General features: G+C 40.0%; 1 protein-coding gene across 9 annotated transcripts in view; it reads right to left on the bottom strand.

The window, feature by feature from the left end:
* Window positions 1–19,584, bottom strand: part of LOC122351698 (collagen alpha-3(VI) chain-like) — an 88,313-nt gene that overhangs the window by 5,155 nt on the left and 63,574 nt on the right. For 8 of the 9 annotated variants that reach the window (XM_043248955.1, XM_043248960.1, XM_043248959.1 and 5 more), the window contains 35 exons: window positions 13,592–14,197; window positions 12,424–13,041; window positions 11,699–12,292; window positions 10,959–11,573; window positions 10,547–10,881; window positions 10,355–10,433; window positions 10,065–10,210; window positions 9,864–9,956; window positions 9,703–9,756; window positions 9,448–9,519; window positions 9,330–9,356; window positions 9,164–9,208; window positions 9,015–9,068; window positions 8,854–8,916; window positions 7,618–7,683; window positions 7,192–7,245; window positions 6,819–6,854; window positions 6,628–6,690; window positions 6,399–6,461; window positions 6,187–6,249; window positions 5,841–5,903; window positions 5,560–5,610; window positions 5,169–5,204; window positions 4,783–4,845; window positions 4,634–4,696; window positions 4,271–4,303; window positions 4,145–4,181; window positions 4,024–4,035; window positions 3,435–3,928; window positions 2,978–3,080; window positions 2,149–2,850; window positions 1,939–2,041; window positions 1,779–1,831; window positions 1,423–1,683; window positions 21–101 (listed from right to left, as the gene is read on the bottom strand). In XM_043248955.1, coding sequence (XP_043104890.1) covers window positions 21–101; window positions 1,423–1,683; window positions 1,779–1,831; window positions 1,939–2,041; window positions 2,149–2,850; window positions 2,978–3,080; window positions 3,435–3,928; window positions 4,024–4,035; window positions 4,145–4,181; window positions 4,271–4,303; window positions 4,634–4,696; window positions 4,783–4,845; window positions 5,169–5,204; window positions 5,560–5,610; window positions 5,841–5,903; window positions 6,187–6,249; window positions 6,399–6,461; window positions 6,628–6,690; window positions 6,819–6,854; window positions 7,192–7,245; window positions 7,618–7,683; window positions 8,854–8,916; window positions 9,015–9,068; window positions 9,164–9,208; window positions 9,330–9,356; window positions 9,448–9,519; window positions 9,703–9,756; window positions 9,864–9,956; window positions 10,065–10,210; window positions 10,355–10,433; window positions 10,547–10,881; window positions 10,959–11,573; window positions 11,699–12,292; window positions 12,424–13,041; window positions 13,592–14,197 — 5,901 coding nt within the window. The remainder of the gene's footprint in view (window positions 1–20; window positions 102–1,422; window positions 1,684–1,778; window positions 1,832–1,938; window positions 2,042–2,148; window positions 2,851–2,977; window positions 3,081–3,434; window positions 3,929–4,023; window positions 4,036–4,144; window positions 4,182–4,270; window positions 4,304–4,633; window positions 4,697–4,782; window positions 4,846–5,168; window positions 5,205–5,559; window positions 5,611–5,840; window positions 5,904–6,186; window positions 6,250–6,398; window positions 6,462–6,627; window positions 6,691–6,818; window positions 6,855–7,191; window positions 7,246–7,617; window positions 7,684–8,853; window positions 8,917–9,014; window positions 9,069–9,163; window positions 9,209–9,329; window positions 9,357–9,447; window positions 9,520–9,702; window positions 9,757–9,863; window positions 9,957–10,064; window positions 10,211–10,354; window positions 10,434–10,546; window positions 10,882–10,958; window positions 11,574–11,698; window positions 12,293–12,423; window positions 13,042–13,591; window positions 14,198–19,584) is intronic. The other variant, XM_043248958.1, reaches the window with a different exon arrangement.

Here is a 19,584-nt window from a genome sequence, read left to right as displayed (position 1 = left end):
GCTAATTATTTGTCACTTACTTGTTTCTGGTTTACTTAAGGGTGCAGTGGGCACAATCCCCATCACGTCACTTACAGTAAGGACCTTCAGATGTGCCGATTCTGTTGAGTATGAAGAATAAATATATAGTTAATGGCATCCAACATTAAATTAACATCTTGTGAAAATAAATAACTAAATAAAATTATGTAATCAATTAATTTTATTATTGTTGAAATAACCACATTTTAATGAGGAACATGAAATGTGCTTTTTAGTAGGACATCCAGTCTCCTTTTTTGCACTAGAAAACAAGAACTAGGGCCAGCCAGCTTCAGAAAGAAAAAAAAAACTCTACAAGTCAAAGCCACCAAAATCCTTTGTTAGAAAAAGGCTGTAAATTGCCATTTATTGAAAATCTTGTCTTCCAGAACAGGTCACAAATCTTCTTCACTAACCAAATAAGGTCTAAAGCCTACTTTTTCTCCTTTTGTGGAGCTAAGTCCACTGTTTCCTGCTGAATGCAGGTGAGAAAGCTTTTGTATCATCTATCAAAAATGTACCACACAAAAAAGTTCCATGCAGCAAATTTTGCTTTTGCCATGTAGTCTAAATAAATCAATCCGTGGGGGAAAAACACTATGCAAATTAGTAACTAGCTGTGTGTTCCACTGAAATGCGTTAAAATTTTAAGTGGCCCTAAAACCTGTGTACTTAGTAACTAGACGTTTACATAGTATGTAAACACGGTGTTACAAGTGTACATTGTTAGATAGTATCTACAGCCCTAATGTTTGTTACACACATGTAATAACCCACTAAATGGTATGTATAAGTACAAATATGTAACAAGACATTGGTAACAACACTTTCTGGTAATGAAAGTGTAACAAATATGTAATAATTTACCATGTAATTACTCTGATGTTACACAGCCATGGCCAGTAAGTTAGGCTTTACATATAAACTGTGGTTGGTGTCCAGAATGTTACACTTTATATTAAGTGGACAGTTCCTGAGGAGTTATTAATCAATCAATCAATCAATCAATCAATCAATCAATCAATCAATCAATCAAATTGTTCCAATTACTCTTTTACATACAATTATACATACTTATACACATATAATTGTTGTTACATGTGTGTAGAAATATTACAGCTGTAGATATTATGTACCAATGTGTACTTAGACTATGGTTACATACTATGTACACATCTAGTTAATTTGTAAGTATTAGGGCCACTTAATATAAAGTTGTACCTAAAAATCATACTGCTTCATAATGAAGTAGATGACAGAATAATTTTTTAGCTGTTAATTTATTACATTTCAATTCATTTCATTGCTTATCAATTCATACTTTTTTATTTTATTTACATGACATGTTCATTAAAATAATAATCATAGATTAATTTATGTGAAAAAAAAACATGTGCTTACTTGTGGGAACAATGCCTTTGTAGGTGCTGGAAACATGACCACTGACGCTGTGAGTATTGACCACTACATGATAGGTTTCGGCTGCCTCCAACTCAGAAATGGAGAGATGGCTGCCAGTCACATTTTTCCTCAGCACCAGACTATGATCCTTCAGGCGAGTAACAGTAACCTCATGGGTGGCCTTTGAATCGCCACTCAACCACTGCAAGGAGAATCCGCTGGAGGTGACGTTAACCAGATGCATTTTCTCCATACCTGTTTCTGGACGCCAACATACACACAATGTGACCAGAATTCAACCCCAACCATTTCTCTATAAACAAATACCCACAATCTACGGTGCATACTCTCAGTACCTTTATGTGTTCTGTCATGAACCTCTTCCTGTCCATGATGCTTCTGGTGTTTCCTGGAAAAAAACAAAACAATTCTTTAGCAACTCCTAATGTCTGTAAATTATTTTTGGTCTATGCAGAAGCAACATCTAAAGTGTGCATTGCTCATAAATATACTCACTCATCTGTTTTTGGCAAACTGAATTGGAATTTGTGTGGCTGGTCACTCTGATGCCACTGACACTTCTTAGAGACTTCAGGTGACAAGTAGAAAGCATTTTCAACTATATAGAAAGAATGATGAAACTCTCAATAACAGTTCTTGGTACCAAAATGACAGTCTAATACATCAGTGGACATTTTGAGCATGTTAAATAAATCTCTGACTTACGGCCAAGATACTTGGGCAACAGTCTGGCAAATGTCTGAATATGGTCATCATAGAAGCCTGAAGGTCTATCCACCCTCTTAAGAAATACATCTGAAGGCTCACTTGCCACTTGGGCCAAAACACGGATATCACCTGCACTGAACAGCTTTCCAACTGCCATCACCACTATGAAGTATCCTTTGCATTTAACTTCAGTGGCTGCCCTTATTATCCTCTCCTCATGCAGTTCAACTGGTCCAGTCACCATCAGAACTAATACCTTCAGATGGCGGGGATGTGGCGCCTTCTCAAACACATGTTCAACAGTGCCTTCAAGAGCATCCGCAAGGGCCCGTCCTCCTTCAAGCTGGTGCACCTTATCCTGTAGAAAGCTTCGGACACTGTTTGGTGACTTGTGATCTGTCAAACCAAAGGTCACGCTGATGGGAATGCCACTGCCATTGTGCAAGTATTCATAAGGTGCATGCTGAACAAGTGCTACTCGAGCATGATGGGTAGTGCTGGCTGGCTCCGGGGACATCTCAAGTTGTTCTGTCATTAGAGCCACATATTGCTTTATCTCTGTGAAGACGGAGGGCCAGGTGCTCTCTGAACTATCAAGAACAAAGGCCATGTCGATGTCTAAGTCAGTGGTTGGATCTCTCCGGTCCCGAACTCCACGATGTGAGATATAATCACACATTTGATCCGGGGCACAGAAATCTGAAAAAAAGTGAAAGAAGAAAAGCGACATTCAAACATTCTCTGCTGGTAATGTTTTGCCATTTTAAGAATGTTTAGTGGCTTTTCTTGAAAAGTGGAACTCGGTTGTGCATGATAACAGTTTTACCTAGGCAAATATGGCAGGTCATGACCTTCTTGATGACATTGTTGTATTCAGCACTTCCAGGTGAGGGTAGGACGATAATCTGGGCTATGGCAGTGTTGTTAAGCTAAAAGAGAGTAAATATAACATAATGGTATGCTTTCTTTTATGCCAAATGCAATTGGCTGTGTCAAGTTTTTACTTAATTCATTAAAACACTAAATAAAACTGTCATATAGAGTTGACGCATAGTTAATTACGGATAATTTGTTCAAGTGATTGACATTTCCCCCCATTTAACTTTGAATGCTGCAAATTTATGTAAGCCCCAAAAATCGATTTTACTAGGGAAATGAAACAACTACTGTTTTCTGTGGATCAACTACAGCCATGAGGCAACTTTCTAAACAGCACTAATGCAAATGAAAGTTCTTTTTCTTACAGACACAGATTACAATACTTCTCCTTTTACTGCCCATACCTGCAAGGCTCGTGTGAGTTGGCGATCTTCACGGTTCAGAAGGAATACAGAGGAAATTCCTGCATCATAGAGGCGCAAAGCAGCAGCACTGAATTCTTGATTCACTGTCACAGGGCCGTTGACAAAGAAAACAGCAACCTTGCGCACAAGAAACCCACTGCGAACTCTCTTAAATGTGTTCTGTGCAACAAAGTTCATGGCTGTCTCCAAGCTGCGCTGCTTACGGGTCTGCTGAATCTGGAGCCCTTGAACTAGCTCAACAAGTGACCGCTTCTTCTGGGTATCTGCAAAGCGGATCTCAGTAGTCACCTCATTGTTGTATAGCGCTAGAGCAACACGGGCACCTCGGGGACAGTTGCTCTCAGCGATAGTGATGTCACTGACCAGGCGGAGAACAGTGTCACGCATATTGTTGAAAGCAGAGCGTGATACACCATCTGATGCATCCAGGGCAAAGGCCAACTCAGTAGGGTATAGAGGACATTCCTGAGCACCTGGTGAATTAGAAAATTAAAAGCTGAAGTACAGAATTGTGGCTTTAAACTGTGTACAGTACAAATGCAGAAGAAATTGTTCACTATTCACTTACCATAGCAGCAGGCTAAAAAAAGAGAAACAAATAGAGAAAATTTTCAAAATGTGCAAGTATAACCTAACTCAAACTATGATCAAGACAGCATTATTAGACACTGTACAATTACTATACTTACGACAGTTATCCCTAATTTTCTTGACCAGTTCACATTGCTATGAGAGAAAAAATATTTGGTATTAATGTTCCAAGCATGTAACAGTGAAGAAACTTATACAGTGAAAGAAAGGGAAAAAGTACATACCACTGCACCAGTTCCTCTGGGTCCTTTTAGACCCTGTTTTTGACAACAGAAAAAAAATTCTTTCTCAACAGCTGAACACAGCTGGGTAGAACAATCTGGATTTATTCCACTGAGTATTTTTTGTGCCAAACTAATGTCTGTCACTAGTTTAAAAAAATAAATAAAATTTAACAGCTTGAGTAAATCAAAGCTTATGACTTGGAGAGAGAATTATACACTTTGTAAGAAAAACATTTCTATTCATTCCTCAACTTAGTCACTTTGATAATTCACTCCTGTATTTAAAGATTTGCAACAAAATAAATTTGTATTTTTTTAAAAAGCTTATTTTAAAGCAATATTATATTAAAGTGTGGTGCTTACATAGGGCCCTGGGTATCCAATATCTCCCTTTTGTCCAGGTCCACCAGGTACCCCTGAGGTACCCTACACAAACATATTATAATTGATTACTGGCAGTATGGAATTTATGACCCAATTAAAAAAAAAATAGTTCCATCAAAATTACTCACTCTCTGGCCATTGTTTCCTCTAGGTCCAGATCCTCCTTTTGAACCAGAGTCACCTGCTTCACCCTTTGAATGAGATTTAACACTTAGTTCTGTCATGACAACTCTCTGAGAGATTAACACTGTAACATACATGGCAATATTAATGTATTTGGTCTTGGCTGAATACATCTGCTATCCTGCTGTTGTGGCAGAGCAAGTACAGAGACTTGATACTGCTAATCAAATCCACAGCATGCTGCTGCTGCAAATGTAACATACATTATGCCAGAACTATATGTTTACATTCATGGTTTTGCACAGCAGAATTTAAAGTGAGTGTATTGTTATAAGTACTTCTGTATAAACCGCTAAACATTCAAAGGAGCAGACAAATTCAGTAAACTCACCTTTGGACCAGGGAAACCAGGGAAACCTTCATCACCCTAAAATAACATTAAAGAGTGTTCAGTGTAAAACTGAACAAGGTTTGCAGACATTTGATAATCAGAATGGAATAATGAGCCTCCCAATAGCACTGTCTTAAGTATCTTACATTAAGGACAATGCTATTTATTACTGTTTCCATTGCATCAGTTTATCTGCAGTCCTCATGCAGAAGGACTACTGCATGTTCAGTCTCGTGTGTAGTGACGAGCTGTTAAGTATTGTAGCTGTGACTTTAACTGCCTACTGCATGTAAAATTTGGGATGTTCACAGGTGTATGTGCAACAATTCTATATGGTTCATTGAAAAAGCACAATACAACACATTGTCTTTTCACATACACACACACTCACTTTTCGTCCTTTGGGACCAGGTATACCAAACCCATCTCGTCCATCTTCACCCTGTATACATAGGAAACCCCTTAGTTTCATGTAGGCTAAACTGCTGACATACCATAGACTGATCTGATAAATGATCAGTGTGCTTTATGTTTTATTATGAAAGTACTGTTTATAATTATTCAATCTATTTGTAAATGCTATATATAATAATGCTGATGGTCATTAACATTTTTGTTACAATTTATGAAATATATTTAGATGACTGGTGCAGACTGTGACGTCTCACTTACAGGCTCCCCACGGGGTCCCGGGGGTCCAACAACACCTTTAGGTCCTGGCTCCCCAGGTTCACCCTTTAGGGTGAATGAGAAAAAGTAAACCATCATTTTATAAATAATAAGGTGCAATGGCCATACTTTTAGCAGCTGAAAGAACACACTAATTCTCACACTAATGCACTGAAGCAAAAATGTGAGTTAATTTCCTCTTCTCAAACTGTAAATACAAACTCCCCAGAAACTCTGCTCTCTCAGTTGACACTGAGATGTTTTCTTTAAAAAAAAAAAAGGTAACTGCAACATGAGAGTGTGACTGCCTTGCAATGACTTGCTAAATTTTGTTAAAGATAACCAGTACCTTCCGGCCAATGGCACCTCTTCTACCCTTTTCTCCAGCAGATCCTGGCAGTCCTCCTGGCCCCTAAAATACATAAATGTACGTGTTTGTGTAAATGCAGTATCAAACATTTTATCTGTGCATAAATGGTCATTATTATTGATACAAACAATATTATAATCAATTGAAGAAGCATAGAAACAAGAAACAAATCATGCTTGAACATCTCTTACCCTTGGACCAGGGTTTCCATCCTCTCCTCTTATACCAGGTGCTCCAATTGGTCCAGCGGAACCCTGAATCAAGTACAAATGTGCAATAATCTCATGAAATATTGTCTCATTGATAATAATATCGAACATTTTATTTCAGGGCAGGTGAACCACAACAAAACCATTGTGTATGCATCTGTATTTTGTTTTGCTTTTTTTTTTTTTTTTTTTTTACAGCTAAATAATTTACCCGAGATCCTCCAATTCCTGTCTCTCCTGGTAAACCATCACTTCCTGGCCTTCCAGCAGCACCCTAAAAATGCAATAGAACAATAATTAAATTCAACAAATTCAAATAAATTTTCTTGAGAATATTTTTGAGAGTGTTAAATTAATGTGCATGTCCCTCAATGGAATGAAAAAGTTTATATGTTTACCCACCGCTTGACCAGGAGGACCTCTTCTACCATCAGCGCCCTTTTTTAAAAAAAAGAAAAAGGTGAATAAGATTATGAACAGAACATCTGTCATTCAACATTTCATGGATCTTACACATAATATTTCACATGATGTATTGCTATAGATAACATGACATTAAAAAAATCGATATTGAAGTACTAATCAGAATTGCTGTCAAAAAGAATTCAGAAATGTCCTATCCCATAACAGTTTTCTTTTATCTTGTTAGATTCTAAACAATTGATTTTGCTGTTTTATTTTTTTTTAATATTATTTATGAATTGATTGAAAGAATATTAGCCTAATAACTACAACTGCAAATAACTACAAATTATCTTCAGCCAAGGAATCATACCCTTCTGCCTGGTTCACCAGGTCCTCCCTTATTTCCGTCCACCCCTGGCTCTCCCTAAAGAAAACATTTCAATGAACCTCAAAAATGCATTACAGTTGTGGATCTTATTCACATAGACACAAACACACGTTTAGTAAGACACAGTATGTGCAGTAATTACTACTATATGCTAAGCTTGGCCAAGTATTAAAGTTTGACCATGACTAGATATGAGACTAAAATTACATGTAATGACAAATAATAGTTTAATCAAATGATAAATAATTAATAAAACAACTTCTATAGTTTTAATGAAATTATAGTATAGTACTATAAACAAAGCTGAGATGAAGCTTGGTACTTGGTACACAATCAAATAAATGGAAGAATCAACCAGAATGACATACAAGATTAACTATATTAAACAAAAATAATAATGGACCATACCGGTGGGCCAGCATCGCCTGGATCACCTTTTGGTCCCCTCTGAAGGTTGTCTCTTCCTGGGATGCCCTAAAGCAACAACAAAAACAACATCAGCCTTACTTACTGAAGAAAGATATACTCATTTTAAATTAAGTCAAATCCTTGAGTAAATAAGAGAGCAGACATATCCGACTATGGAAATACATTCTCACTCCCTCATAGCCTTTGGTGTCACTTTTTGATGCAGAGTGTACCCCTTTACCGCCAGTTTTCAACATGAAGGGCCAAAGAATGCTGACGTAAAAGGTACTGGGAATTTTATTGTCACGATTAATAATTTAATTAATAATTAATAATTTTACCTTGTACCTTTTATATTGTGCTAGATTCCTTTATTAGCGACTGGTTCTGTGGGCTTCAAAATGTAAGCTATCCCCATTTTGTAGAGGTCTGATTTGACGTCATTCACCATAGTAATCAATGAATATTCGAAAGATGCCACAATCCTGCACACAACGGCTCAGCGGTTCTGTGCGAACCTACAGTATGGTGAATGACATCAAATACACAGTTCCAACATGGTGGCCACGTGCCTGGAGCAGTCGAATGATGCCTCTAGTATGTCTATGCTAAGAAACGCCTGACGCAAAGTGCATTTAAAACCCTTTAATGCACAGCTAGCTGTTGATTATTCTGCTTATTCTATGGTCATTTGCAAAGCTTTAGTCAATTTCAAGCTAGTATTGCTGAGATGAAGCAATATTTGACCAAAGGGTAAAAATTTGGTTATTTTGTCAGTTAGCGCTAACATTCTGCTCACTTCAAATCAGACACAGAGATGAAGTGGTAAGATCAATGTAAGAAGTGAGGTAAGATCACATTTATTTGAATGAATTTTACCGTTTACTTGAAATAATTATTGATCGGGAGAGAAAGAGAGTGTCACCTGCATTTGTGCGTGTCTCTTCAAACAATCAAGCTGTAACTAAGTTTACCACCTCGTTGCTGAGAAATATAATGTAGCAATCTAGTATCTCTAGGACATTTATTATATCTCTGTGCAACAATTAAAGCAGTACATTAATATGGATCAGTGAATAAACTGACTTGGAACGCTTTACTGCATACCGGTTAGCCAATCCAGTATTCTGACAGACCATGGAATAATAGGTAATAATATTGTCTTAATTGCATATATGTTGGGGTGTGATCATGAGTTGGGAGAGAGAACATGTTGGCTATGTATATAATACATACAGGATCACCACGGATTCCAGTCTGACCAACGTCTCCTGCCTGCCCTTTGGCCCCTTTAGGTCCCTAGAAACACAAAGATATGATAAACCATATTTATTTATTTTGAATGTATTCTGAATATATTCTAATGACCCTGCACAACTATATTCTACATGACTTACCCTTTGGCCAGAGTTTCCTCTGTTTCCTGGAGGGCCAGCAACACCACTTTTACCCTGAAAGACAAAAAGGCAACAATTGGCATGCACAAAGATTTGCACAAACTATACAACTGAACACTAAAATTAAACTAAATCAAAAAACAGCCGACCTCCTCTCCATTGATTCCATCTAAACCAATCTCTCCAATTTCACCCTAAAACGAAAAAAAAAAATGCTATCAGTTAAACATGTTATTGTGTTAATGTTTATCATGGTAATATATTATTATTTACAATGACATAATTAGAAAAGTGATATATTCTATATGTTCTTACCTTTTCACCGTTGTATCCTCGAGATCCCTGAAGAAAAGTAAAATAAATACATTGGATTAATCACGTAATATATTTTAATCATAAAGTGATCCCTTAAGTGAAATTTAGTTGAACTTACTTTAACACCTCTTTGACCTGGACATCCTTGGAATCCTTGAGTTCCATTTACACCAGGTGGACCTCTTTCTCCCTGACAAAATATGGATTATCGCAATCATGAGAAATAACATGCCATATACACAAATGTTGCATTTTGCACACTTTAATGACAACAGCAACGTGTCAGGTTGTCTGTGATGAAAACCAAGAGAAAAGATAATGCCTTTTAAATGTTTATATATATATATATAGTAGATAATTATTATATGCTTACAGGACCACCTTCATCACCGGGATGTCCTCTCAAGCCTTGACCGCCAGATTGACCCTATAGACAATTTAAACACTGACATTAGCAAACACTGATAAATTTCACTTTTTTTTTAAATATTTGCTGTAATATAAAAGGATGTTTTTTCGAAGAATGAATTTGACCTTTGGTCCAGGAATACCAACAGCCCCTCTGTCCCCTCTCTGGCCATTACACTTGCATGGAACAGAACAGCACTCCCGCTCAGCAATGTTATCCTTAAAAAGAACCAACCAAAATAATATTAGACAAACATATTCATCTGTTTTTGACATTGTAGTGGGCCATCCCTTTGTGAGTATATTTGACAGCAATATTTCACTCACAAGTTCTTCGAGAAGTTCATAATCCAAGTCCATGAGGTTGACACGTAAAGGTCGTGTGTACCTAAAGCCACGGCCAAATTCTAAGAGAACTGCATCCTCAAATCGTGGCACTCTCTCCAAGGCAACAAGAATAAAACTACTCACACCTTAAGAAAAAAATATTAAAATGTTTGTGGTAAAATATTTTGAGGTACCTAAATCCTCATAATCAACAACAAACATAAGTATTGTTGAGTAGAGAAAGTAATAAAATCACACAGTTTCATATCTATATTCATGATTACTCTTACCAGCTGAACGCATCAGTTCAACTCGCTCTTTCAGGATGTTATATTGGGCATCTAATCCATCAGTTAAGTGGATCACAACCTTTATGGGTGTAAAACAGCAATTGATTTAATTTTTAAAACAAATACTTTTTTTTATAAATATACAAAGATACACATTAAGGTTACAATTTGGCATGAATGAAAAAGATGTACCTTAACACTATCTGAAGGCTGACTCTTGAATCTGTCGGCATAAGCTTTGATTGTGGCAGCATTTAGAACGAAAGGTCCGCGGTTTCGCAGGGCCTTGAAGGGCTCAATAAGCTCTGAGTATCTGTTGGTGAAGTCCAGCTGAACAGGTTCAGAGGCAGAGTCCATTGCTAGTAAGCCCACTTGTACTGAGGGAACCTGGCCAGAAGTGCAGCTGATGGGCTGCATCTGGGTAATGCGTTGGACAATAGTAGCCACCTTCGTCTCTAATGTCCTCTGAGCAGCAAAGATGTTCTGTGCAGCCACATCAAACCCCACAAGAACATTCAGCTTGCATTCTGCCAGAAACAGAATTAAGAATTAATACAAATGAAGAGAAAACCATTTTGTTTAAAAAAATGCTTAAAAACCAAACCTTTTGTAGTTTCCTTTACTCCAGTGCACAGATCAACTCCTTTCACCTCATCATCCAGTGTTTCCAAAATCTGCTCATTCAGTTCAGAGAGCTCTTGGAAGGTGCTGGCTCGGGCCACTGTAGTAGCTTCACTGCCCAAATTATTGAGCTCATCCTCAATATCACCCACCCCAACAGCATAGATCCGCACACCACTAGCTTTGAGAGCTAGTGCCGCTGATTTGCTGTCATCCCTTGACCGTCCACCAGTGACTACCATCAGAATTTGTGGAATTCCCTCATCCTTTCTACTGCCTCTTTCTTTGACAAAGTGTGTTTTCTGAACATAGCGAATAGCATTGCCTGTTTTAATTTCCCGACCTCCCTTGTACTCGGCTCGAGTTATGGCATTAATAATGTCATCCTTATTTTTGTAAGTATTGAGGTAGAAAACATCAGTCACATCTGTAGCATAATGTGCTAGACCAATTTGAAGATTGTCTCTCTCAGTGAAGAACAGGTCAATTAAATTAAGAATGAATTCCATGACTTCTTTAAAATTGTCCCTGCCAAGATTGATTGAGCCATCAACCAAAAACACAATATCAGCAGTCTTGGCCTGTGGGAGCACAGGACCTAGGGGAAATCAGAGAAAATAAAACAGGCTAAATAAATGAACAAATAAATATTTATGGCCTATTATTATACACTTATCATGTAAAGTATGTCTAACATAACAATGACATTAAAGTTCCACCTACCTGGCTCCTCAGTGGGAGTCACCTCTATAATCGTTCCATTAAGTCTGGCTATAAACTTGCTCTGTATGTTCGGAAGATTTGGGAACGCAGACACTTGCAGGACATCATCAGCAGTGGTAGTAATTTGTTCCAGTTGTCTTGGATCTGCATTTTCTGCACCAATTCCAATACAATTTACGCGAGAGCCTTTGAGAAGTGGGCCATAAGTAGATACATCGGAGGTTGATCTTCCACCAGTTAGCACAACTAAATGCTGTGAAGCCTGTGTTAGACGTACCCCAGCAGATGCTTGGAGCTCGTTTCGAATTACATATTTTATTGCCTCAGCTAGATCAGAACCGCGTCCACCCATATGGCGCAACCTCTTAATTGCAGAGATAACAGATTGCTTGTTGTCATGAGAGTTCAAAGAGAATTCAGTTTTAGGCCTTTCACCATACTGCACAAGAGCCACACGAACTTGGTCAGGTCGTACATCAAGCTGATCAACCACTTTCAAGATGAAGTCACGAATGTGAGCAACACCGCTCTGTCCAACACTATCAGAGCCATCAATGAGGAAGATGATGTCCTTTCTTCCAAGACCAAGTGGGACTGATAAGAAACACAAATTAATACATTTACTATTAAATTTCTGCATATTCTATTAAAGCAATATGCAAGTGTAATCATGAATGGATTAAAATTAAATAATGGTTTTAACACAAACAGAAAAATTGTTATACCTCTAGGCGTAGGGGGAGCTGCAATTTCATCTCTGGTCATGGTACTGACTTTAGTAAAAAGCTCTTGCTCCACTCTTGGAAGTTGCTGGAAGTCTCTTATTGTGTATGTTAGCTCTGGACTAAAGGAAATTCGTTTTAATTCCTCTTCGTCAGCATTGTGAGCTCCAACTGCTAAGGGAGCTACGCGGCTTGACTTCAGTTGGTTAGCAGGGCCAGACACATCATCATTTGACTTTCCTCCGGTTACCAAGATAAGAAACTGGGGCACACCCTCTTCTACACGGCTTCCAGCAGATCTTTGGTAGATGTTCTTTGAAACATATTCCAGAGCTTGGCCAGTGTTAAGCTGATTGCCACCTTTGCTTCTCATTCTTCGTATTGCTTGGCGAACTTCATCCTTGGTGGAGTGCTCATTGAGAAGAAACTCCAATTTGGGATCATCACTGTACTGCACAACTGAGACTCTCACATCGTCTAGACCCACATCTAACTTTTCCACCACTCGCAGAACCATGTCTCTTATGGCAGGAAACTCACTCCGCATCTTTGATGTGCCATCAATGAGGAAAACAACATCCCTTTTATCTCCACGAGGTACTGGTACTGGAAATACAAACTCTGTGTTTTGAAATAAAGAGATGAAACTGTACATAAAAATAGTATACCAAATTCTCAATTCTTCAATTACTATGAAATGTTAGGTATATTCAAGTAGTTTAAAAAAGGAATTGATGGAGAAAGCTGATGGAGAAGCTGACGATACTTAATGTTGTCTTTTTAGCCACAGTCTATTGCACTTTGCACACAACAGTGTATTGTATATTAATCTGATTGGCAGTCCTTATGCAATTTCTTAAAGCAACAAGAATAGGGACACATTTTTAGATGTTATTTCCAGCATAGAATGCATAGAATCTAGTGTTTTTAGCAAGCTTCTTAAATAGGGCAACAACATCAAGACTTCCTTGATCATCCAGAAATAAGTGATAGACCATATACTGGATAACAAATTTCACAACTTAAAATTTAAAATAGAAATGTTTAACCACCAGCTGTATCACATGTGAAAAAATATGTTTCTGGTCCATGCTTGCCTTTTCAGCAGTATTAACACATCAACAAGATATCACAACACATCAAAACCCAAATATGAAATGATTGTAGCTACCTGTAGGGTACTCAGGGCGCAATTTGTTTAACTCTTCACTAGATAACTCTGTCAGGGTGGTGATGAGTGTGTCCTGAATTGTATATAGTCCAGGCAAGTCATCAACTGTGTAGGCAAATCTGGGGACATAGGATGTCACCTGTAATTCCCGAGTGTCCACGTCTCTTGTTCCTATGCTAAAAGGGACGACTCCAGATTGTTTTAGTGCAGTTGCAGATGGTCTTATATTATCAGTTGCTTTTCCTCCAGAAATTACAACAACAAATTGTGGAACTCCTTCCTGTTTCCTTCCACCACGTCCAGAAGCCAGAACTTCACGACTAACAAAGTCAATTGTCCGACCAAGGTTACGCTGTCTCCCCCCTCGTTGTCGGAGTTCCTTAATGCCATTTAGGACACCTTCTTTGGTTCTGTGTGAGTTGAGGTATATGTCTGCATACGGTGAATCTCCATACTGCACCACACCTACTCGGATCTTGTTCTCGCCAACATTGAGGTTCTCCACAACTCTGCGCACAAACTCCTGGATAATTGGGAACTCTCTGCCAACACTTTCTGAGCCATCAATCACAAAGACGATGTCCTTCTTAGGTCCTTGTGACTCCACTAAAACAAACAAAAAAAAGAGATCTGATTTAAAATCAAACATTGCTGATTAGATGAGGGCCAGTCTGTATACACACCCAACCACAACATAAATATAATTACATAAACTGTGCAACCCCTTTGATCAGTGAATATAACAAATTTTCACTTTATTCCAGTACCTAATGGTAAGACATTTTATCAGCAAGTTTTGTATCATCATTCAGTATTTTTTTCCACATGGAATTGTGATGTGCAAGGTATAATTTTCAACACTGAATTTTGGAAAGCAACCATAATAACATATTTTTTTTATATATGTGACACTGTACCACAAAACCTGTTATAAGTAGCATGGGTATATTTGTAGCAATAGGCAACAATGCATTATATGGGTCAAGATTATTAACCTAATTTTTAATTATTAATATGTATTGATAATTACTTCATTTAGACAGCTTTAAATGTTTATATCCCGCACCGCTGAATTGCCTGATTGAATCTTAAACAGAAATTCAGTAAATAAAGCATGAAAAATCTATCAACAGCTGAGCAACACTGGTCTACACACATTTAATAGTAAATCTGATCTCTCAAAAAGCACTGAAAAATAAATGTTTCCATTCAGAAATTGTATGGAAATAATTAGGCAAACTACAAACCTGTGCATATTAAAGGAAGACAAGGTATGAAATAAGAAAGACGTGTAAAATTTGCTATACAATCCTAACTGGTATAAGAATGTTTCGTGTTATAAATGAAACGCATTTTCATAATGTTCACTAAAGTCATACATTAGCAGGGTGGTTGTCAAGTTGCTGCAAGAAGGTTGCATAATACGTTACATTACTGAAGTAAAAAAAGAATACGCATACAATGTTTGATCCTCCATTAGTCAAAGAATAGATAAGGGTACATCTCTCCTTGAGAAGCCAAAGCATATTTTGCGGCAAAGTAAAGCATAATGTGAAAAAAACTCGACTGGACCTACATACTTTAGCAGACACCATAATACATAAAATGAAGTACTGCAAAACTGGTGTAAATTTCTTACCTATTAATGTAGAAGTGTTGGACGTGTGCTCTACTAGTATTGTATTAATGTTAGTGAAAAGCTGCTTTTGGACACTGGGAAGGTCAGCAAAGTCACTCACTGACAGTGAATAACTTGGCTCATGGGAGATCCTTTGGAGTTCCCTGCTGTCTGAGCTCCTTGACCCTATGCCAAAAATAAGCACTCCCAGCTCCTTCAGGGATGAGGCCGGTGTGTCAACATCATCAAATGACCTTCCACCACTCAGCAGAATTAGTAACTGAGGCACACCTTCTGCACGTCTGCTTCCAGAAGCAGCAGCGAAAATGTTATCCTTCACATACTGCAGCGCTGCTCCAGTGTTGAGATATCGACCTCCTTTGTGTCTCAGACCCCTGATTGTTTCAAGAATCTCATCCTTTTTTGAGTATGTGTTAAGATAGAAATTAACCTCTGGATCTCTGCTGTATTGAACCACTGACACACGGTCTCTGTTCTCAGACACATTCAGTCTCTCCACCATCCGTTCAACAAAATCACGCAGTGCAGGGAAAGTTCTCCTAGTGCCATCTGAACCATCCATAAGGAACACTACATCCCTCCTAGCCATCTTTTCCTCAGCTATAAATATGAAAATAAAGCACAAAGTCATATGACGACTCAGCACCTGATAATTCCAGTTGGGAAAATTCTAGGATTTTGATAACAAGCATTAAGATTGTGGACCTAAAAATTAAAGAAACAAATATCAACTAGAAAGAAAACTGTATGAAGTAAAGCGCTAACATACACATACCAGTGGCTGTTGGTAAAGGTGGAGTGATGGGAACTGGAACAGCCTGGACAGAGGCCAGCAGCTGCTCTTGGACTTTTGGAAGCTCACTGAAGTCGGAGACGGTAAGAGCATAATTGGGGTCGTATGAAATTCTCTGCATTTCTCTGCTATCAGAGCCCCTCGATCCGATTCCAAAGGTCAAAACGCCAAGCTCTTTCAGAGAAGAGGCTGCTGCATCAACACTGTCAGATGACCTTCCACCGCTAAGCAAAATCAATATCTGCGGCACACCCTCCAGCCGCCTGCTGCCAGAGGAGGCGGCAAAGACATTGTCTCTGACGTACTGGAGACCCGCCCCCGTGTAGAGGGGTCTGCCTCCTTTGTGCCTCAGACCTCTGACACCTTCAAGAATGTCTTCCTTTGTCGTGGTACGTGTTAAGATAGAAATGGGCCTCTGCTTCTCTGCTGTACTGGACCACAGAAACGCGATCTCTGTTCTCAGCTATGTCCAATCTCTCCACCATTCTTTGCACAAACTCTTTCATTGCTGGGAACCCATTGCGAGTGCCATCGGATCCATCCAGCAGGAAGACAACATCTCTCCTCTGTCTACGGCCCTCAGCTAAGAAATAACAGTCATGGGTCAGATGGGGACAATTTTAAGGAAAAAACGCTAAAGGAAAATCAAAAGCACATTGCATTACACTGTAAATGCTTTGCCCTTAGTCGTGCTTTCTGTGCTTTTCGATATCATCTCACCTCCAGCAAAGTTTTACAACTCATTAGAACTACAAGTAGAGTAAAGCATACCTCACTGCAAACATAAAAGCTGAGAGGAAGTAGAGCAAGCATGTTTCTTTTTTGTTTTTTTTTCTTACCTATCGTCGCGGTAGTGGTAGACGTGCCCTCGACAAATACTGTGTCAATGTTGCTGAAAAGCTGCTGTTGGACACTGGGAAGGTCAGCAAAGTCACTTACTGAGAGTGCGTAACTAGGCTCATGGGAGATCCTTTGGAGTTCCCTGCTGTCTGAGCTCCTTGACCCTATGCCAAAGATAAGCACTCCCAGCTCCTTCAGGGATGAGGCCGGGCGTGTCAACATTATCGAATGACCTTCCACCACTCAGCAGAATCAGTAACTGGGGCACACCTTCTATACGTCTGCTTCCAGAGGAGGCAGTGAATACGTTTTCCTTCACGTACTGCAGGGCTGCCCCTGTGTTGAGGGGTCTGCCTCCTTTGTGCCTCAGACCCCTGACCGTGTCAAGAATGTCCTCCTTTCTTGAGTATGTGTTAAGATAGAAATGGGCCTCTGGATCTCTGCTGTACTGGACCACGGACACGCGATCTCTGTTCTCAGACACAGTCAGTCTCTGCACCATCCTTTCAACAAAGTCGCGCATGGCAGGGAAAGAGCTCCTAGTGCCATCGGAACCATCCAGCAGGAAGACTACATCCCTCTTTCGCTCAGCTACGGGTAATGAAATGGAACACAAAGACACGTAAGCACTCGGCATCTGATATTGTCTGTAGGTGTATGCGTGCTCTAGCTGGCAACTGCAAAAGGGATAAATGACTCTCCCGTCCTTTAAGTGATTTTACGACCACTCCAAAGGCCAAATGTTGGTCCCTTCTGCTATAATAACACCCCGTCTTGCTCAGAGTAAAACTGGCTAAACTGGATGAATATGAAGCCGGGAATATGGCCTAAATTTAAAGGATATATTGGTCAAAAGACAAAAACTTTGCCTAAAGCGAAGCAACGAGTGAATGAACAAACACTTTCAAATATAACAAGTGCCTAGAGTTCAAGCCCTTGGCCTTTTAGCCTAATTTCCCACGGTTCTGCTCACATGCAACGCTAACGTGAACTGTTCAGGGTCTACTGCACGCTTTGCAAAGAAGGGCTCAGTGTGCTGTTTTTCTAGAGGAGCGCGAGAGTCTGTCTTACCCGGCACAGTAGTTGTCATGGGCTTGACTTGACCGAGCACGTTGTTGAGGGAGCTGGTAAACTGCTGTTGGACACTGGGAAGGTCAGAGAATTCATTGACGGACTGTGCATAGGAAGGATCATTGACAATTCTCTGCACCTCTCTGCTGGAATTTCTGGTGCCGATGCCAAAAATCAAGATCCCGCTCTGTTTCAAGGCAGAGGCAGGTGTATCTATGTTATCGCTGACCGTCCTCCACTGAGGAGGACGAGAACCTGAGGGACGCCCGCTTGCTTTCTACTCCCGCAGAGGCGGTAAAGACATTGTCCCTCACGTACTGGAGAGCTGCTCCAGTGTTGAGGGTCTCCCTCCTCTATGCCTCAGACCTCGGACAGAGCTCAAGATCTCCCCTTTTGTTGTGTAGGCATTCAGATAGAAATTGACCTCTGCGTCTCTACTGTACTGCACCACGGCAACGCGGTCTCTGTTTGCATCTATGTTGAATTGCTCCACTAATCTTTGCACAAAGTCACGCATCGCTGGGAAAGCATTTCTAGTGCCATCCGAACCGCCCAGCAGGAACACTACGTCCTTTCTGGGTATGGCGTCATCAGCTAGGGAAAGAAAACAGCGTCATTAACAACCAGGACATGTCAAAACATCTTTAGAACGGCACGTTAGTTCACTACCTCCTAGACTACCTAAGCTGCGAGTAAGCAATAAGGCACAGCCTGTCAGCTAGCTCACATCAAGTCCTGCCATGCACATACCGGTCGGAGTCGAGGAAGTTGGAGTGAAGGGCATTGCAACATCCTGGACAGAGGCAAGCAGCTGCTCTTGGACATTTGGGAGCTCACTGAAGTCGGACACGGACAGAGCATAACTGGGGTCGTATGAAATTCTCTGCAGTTCGCCGCTATCCGAGCCCCTCGATCCTATTCCCAGATCAAGACGCCAAGCTCTTTCAGAGAGGAGGCCGCTGCATCGACACTGTCAAATGACCTTCCCCCGCTAAGCAGGATCAGCATCTGCGGCACCCCCTCCAGCCGCCTGCTGCCAGAGGAGGCCGTAAAGACATTGTCTCTGACGTACTGGAGAGCTGCCCCCGTGTTGAGGGGTCTGCCTCCTTTGTGTCTCAGGCCTCTGACACGGTCAAGTACGTCTTCCTTTTCGTATAGCTGTTCAGATAGAAATGGACCTCAGCGCCTCTACTGTACTGCACCAAAGAAACGCGGTCTCTGTTGGCCTCTACATTGAATTGCTCCACTACTCTTTGCACAAAGTCTCGCATAGCAGGGAAAGAATTCCTAGTGCCATCTGAACCGTCCAGAACAAACACTACGTCCTTTCTGGGTGCGGTGTAAACAGCTAAGAGGGGGGAAAAAAACAGTATCATTAACGCCAAGTAATGTCAATAACGTTCATTAACCTTCAGAATGTCATATCAGTTCACCACCTCATTAACAGTCTAAGCTCTGGCTAACATTCGCACTGCTCACATAAAACACAAAATGGGGGTGGGGCATTAAGTAGAAAGACAAGACACAGCATGCAATAGACTTCTGCCATGCACGCACCGGTGACAGGAGGTGAAGTTGGAGTGATGGGAACCGGAACAGCCTGGACAGAGGCCAGCAGCTGCTCTTGGACTTTTGGAAGCTCACTGAAGT

This window comes from Puntigrus tetrazona, chromosome 9 (genome assembly GCF_018831695.1).
Source record: "Puntigrus tetrazona isolate hp1 chromosome 9, ASM1883169v1, whole genome shotgun sequence".
Taxonomy (NCBI): Eukaryota; Metazoa; Chordata; class Actinopteri; order Cypriniformes; family Cyprinidae; genus Puntigrus; species Puntigrus tetrazona.
The sequence above is the reverse complement of the archived record's forward strand: the minus strand, read 5'-3'. Positions and strand labels throughout refer to the sequence as shown.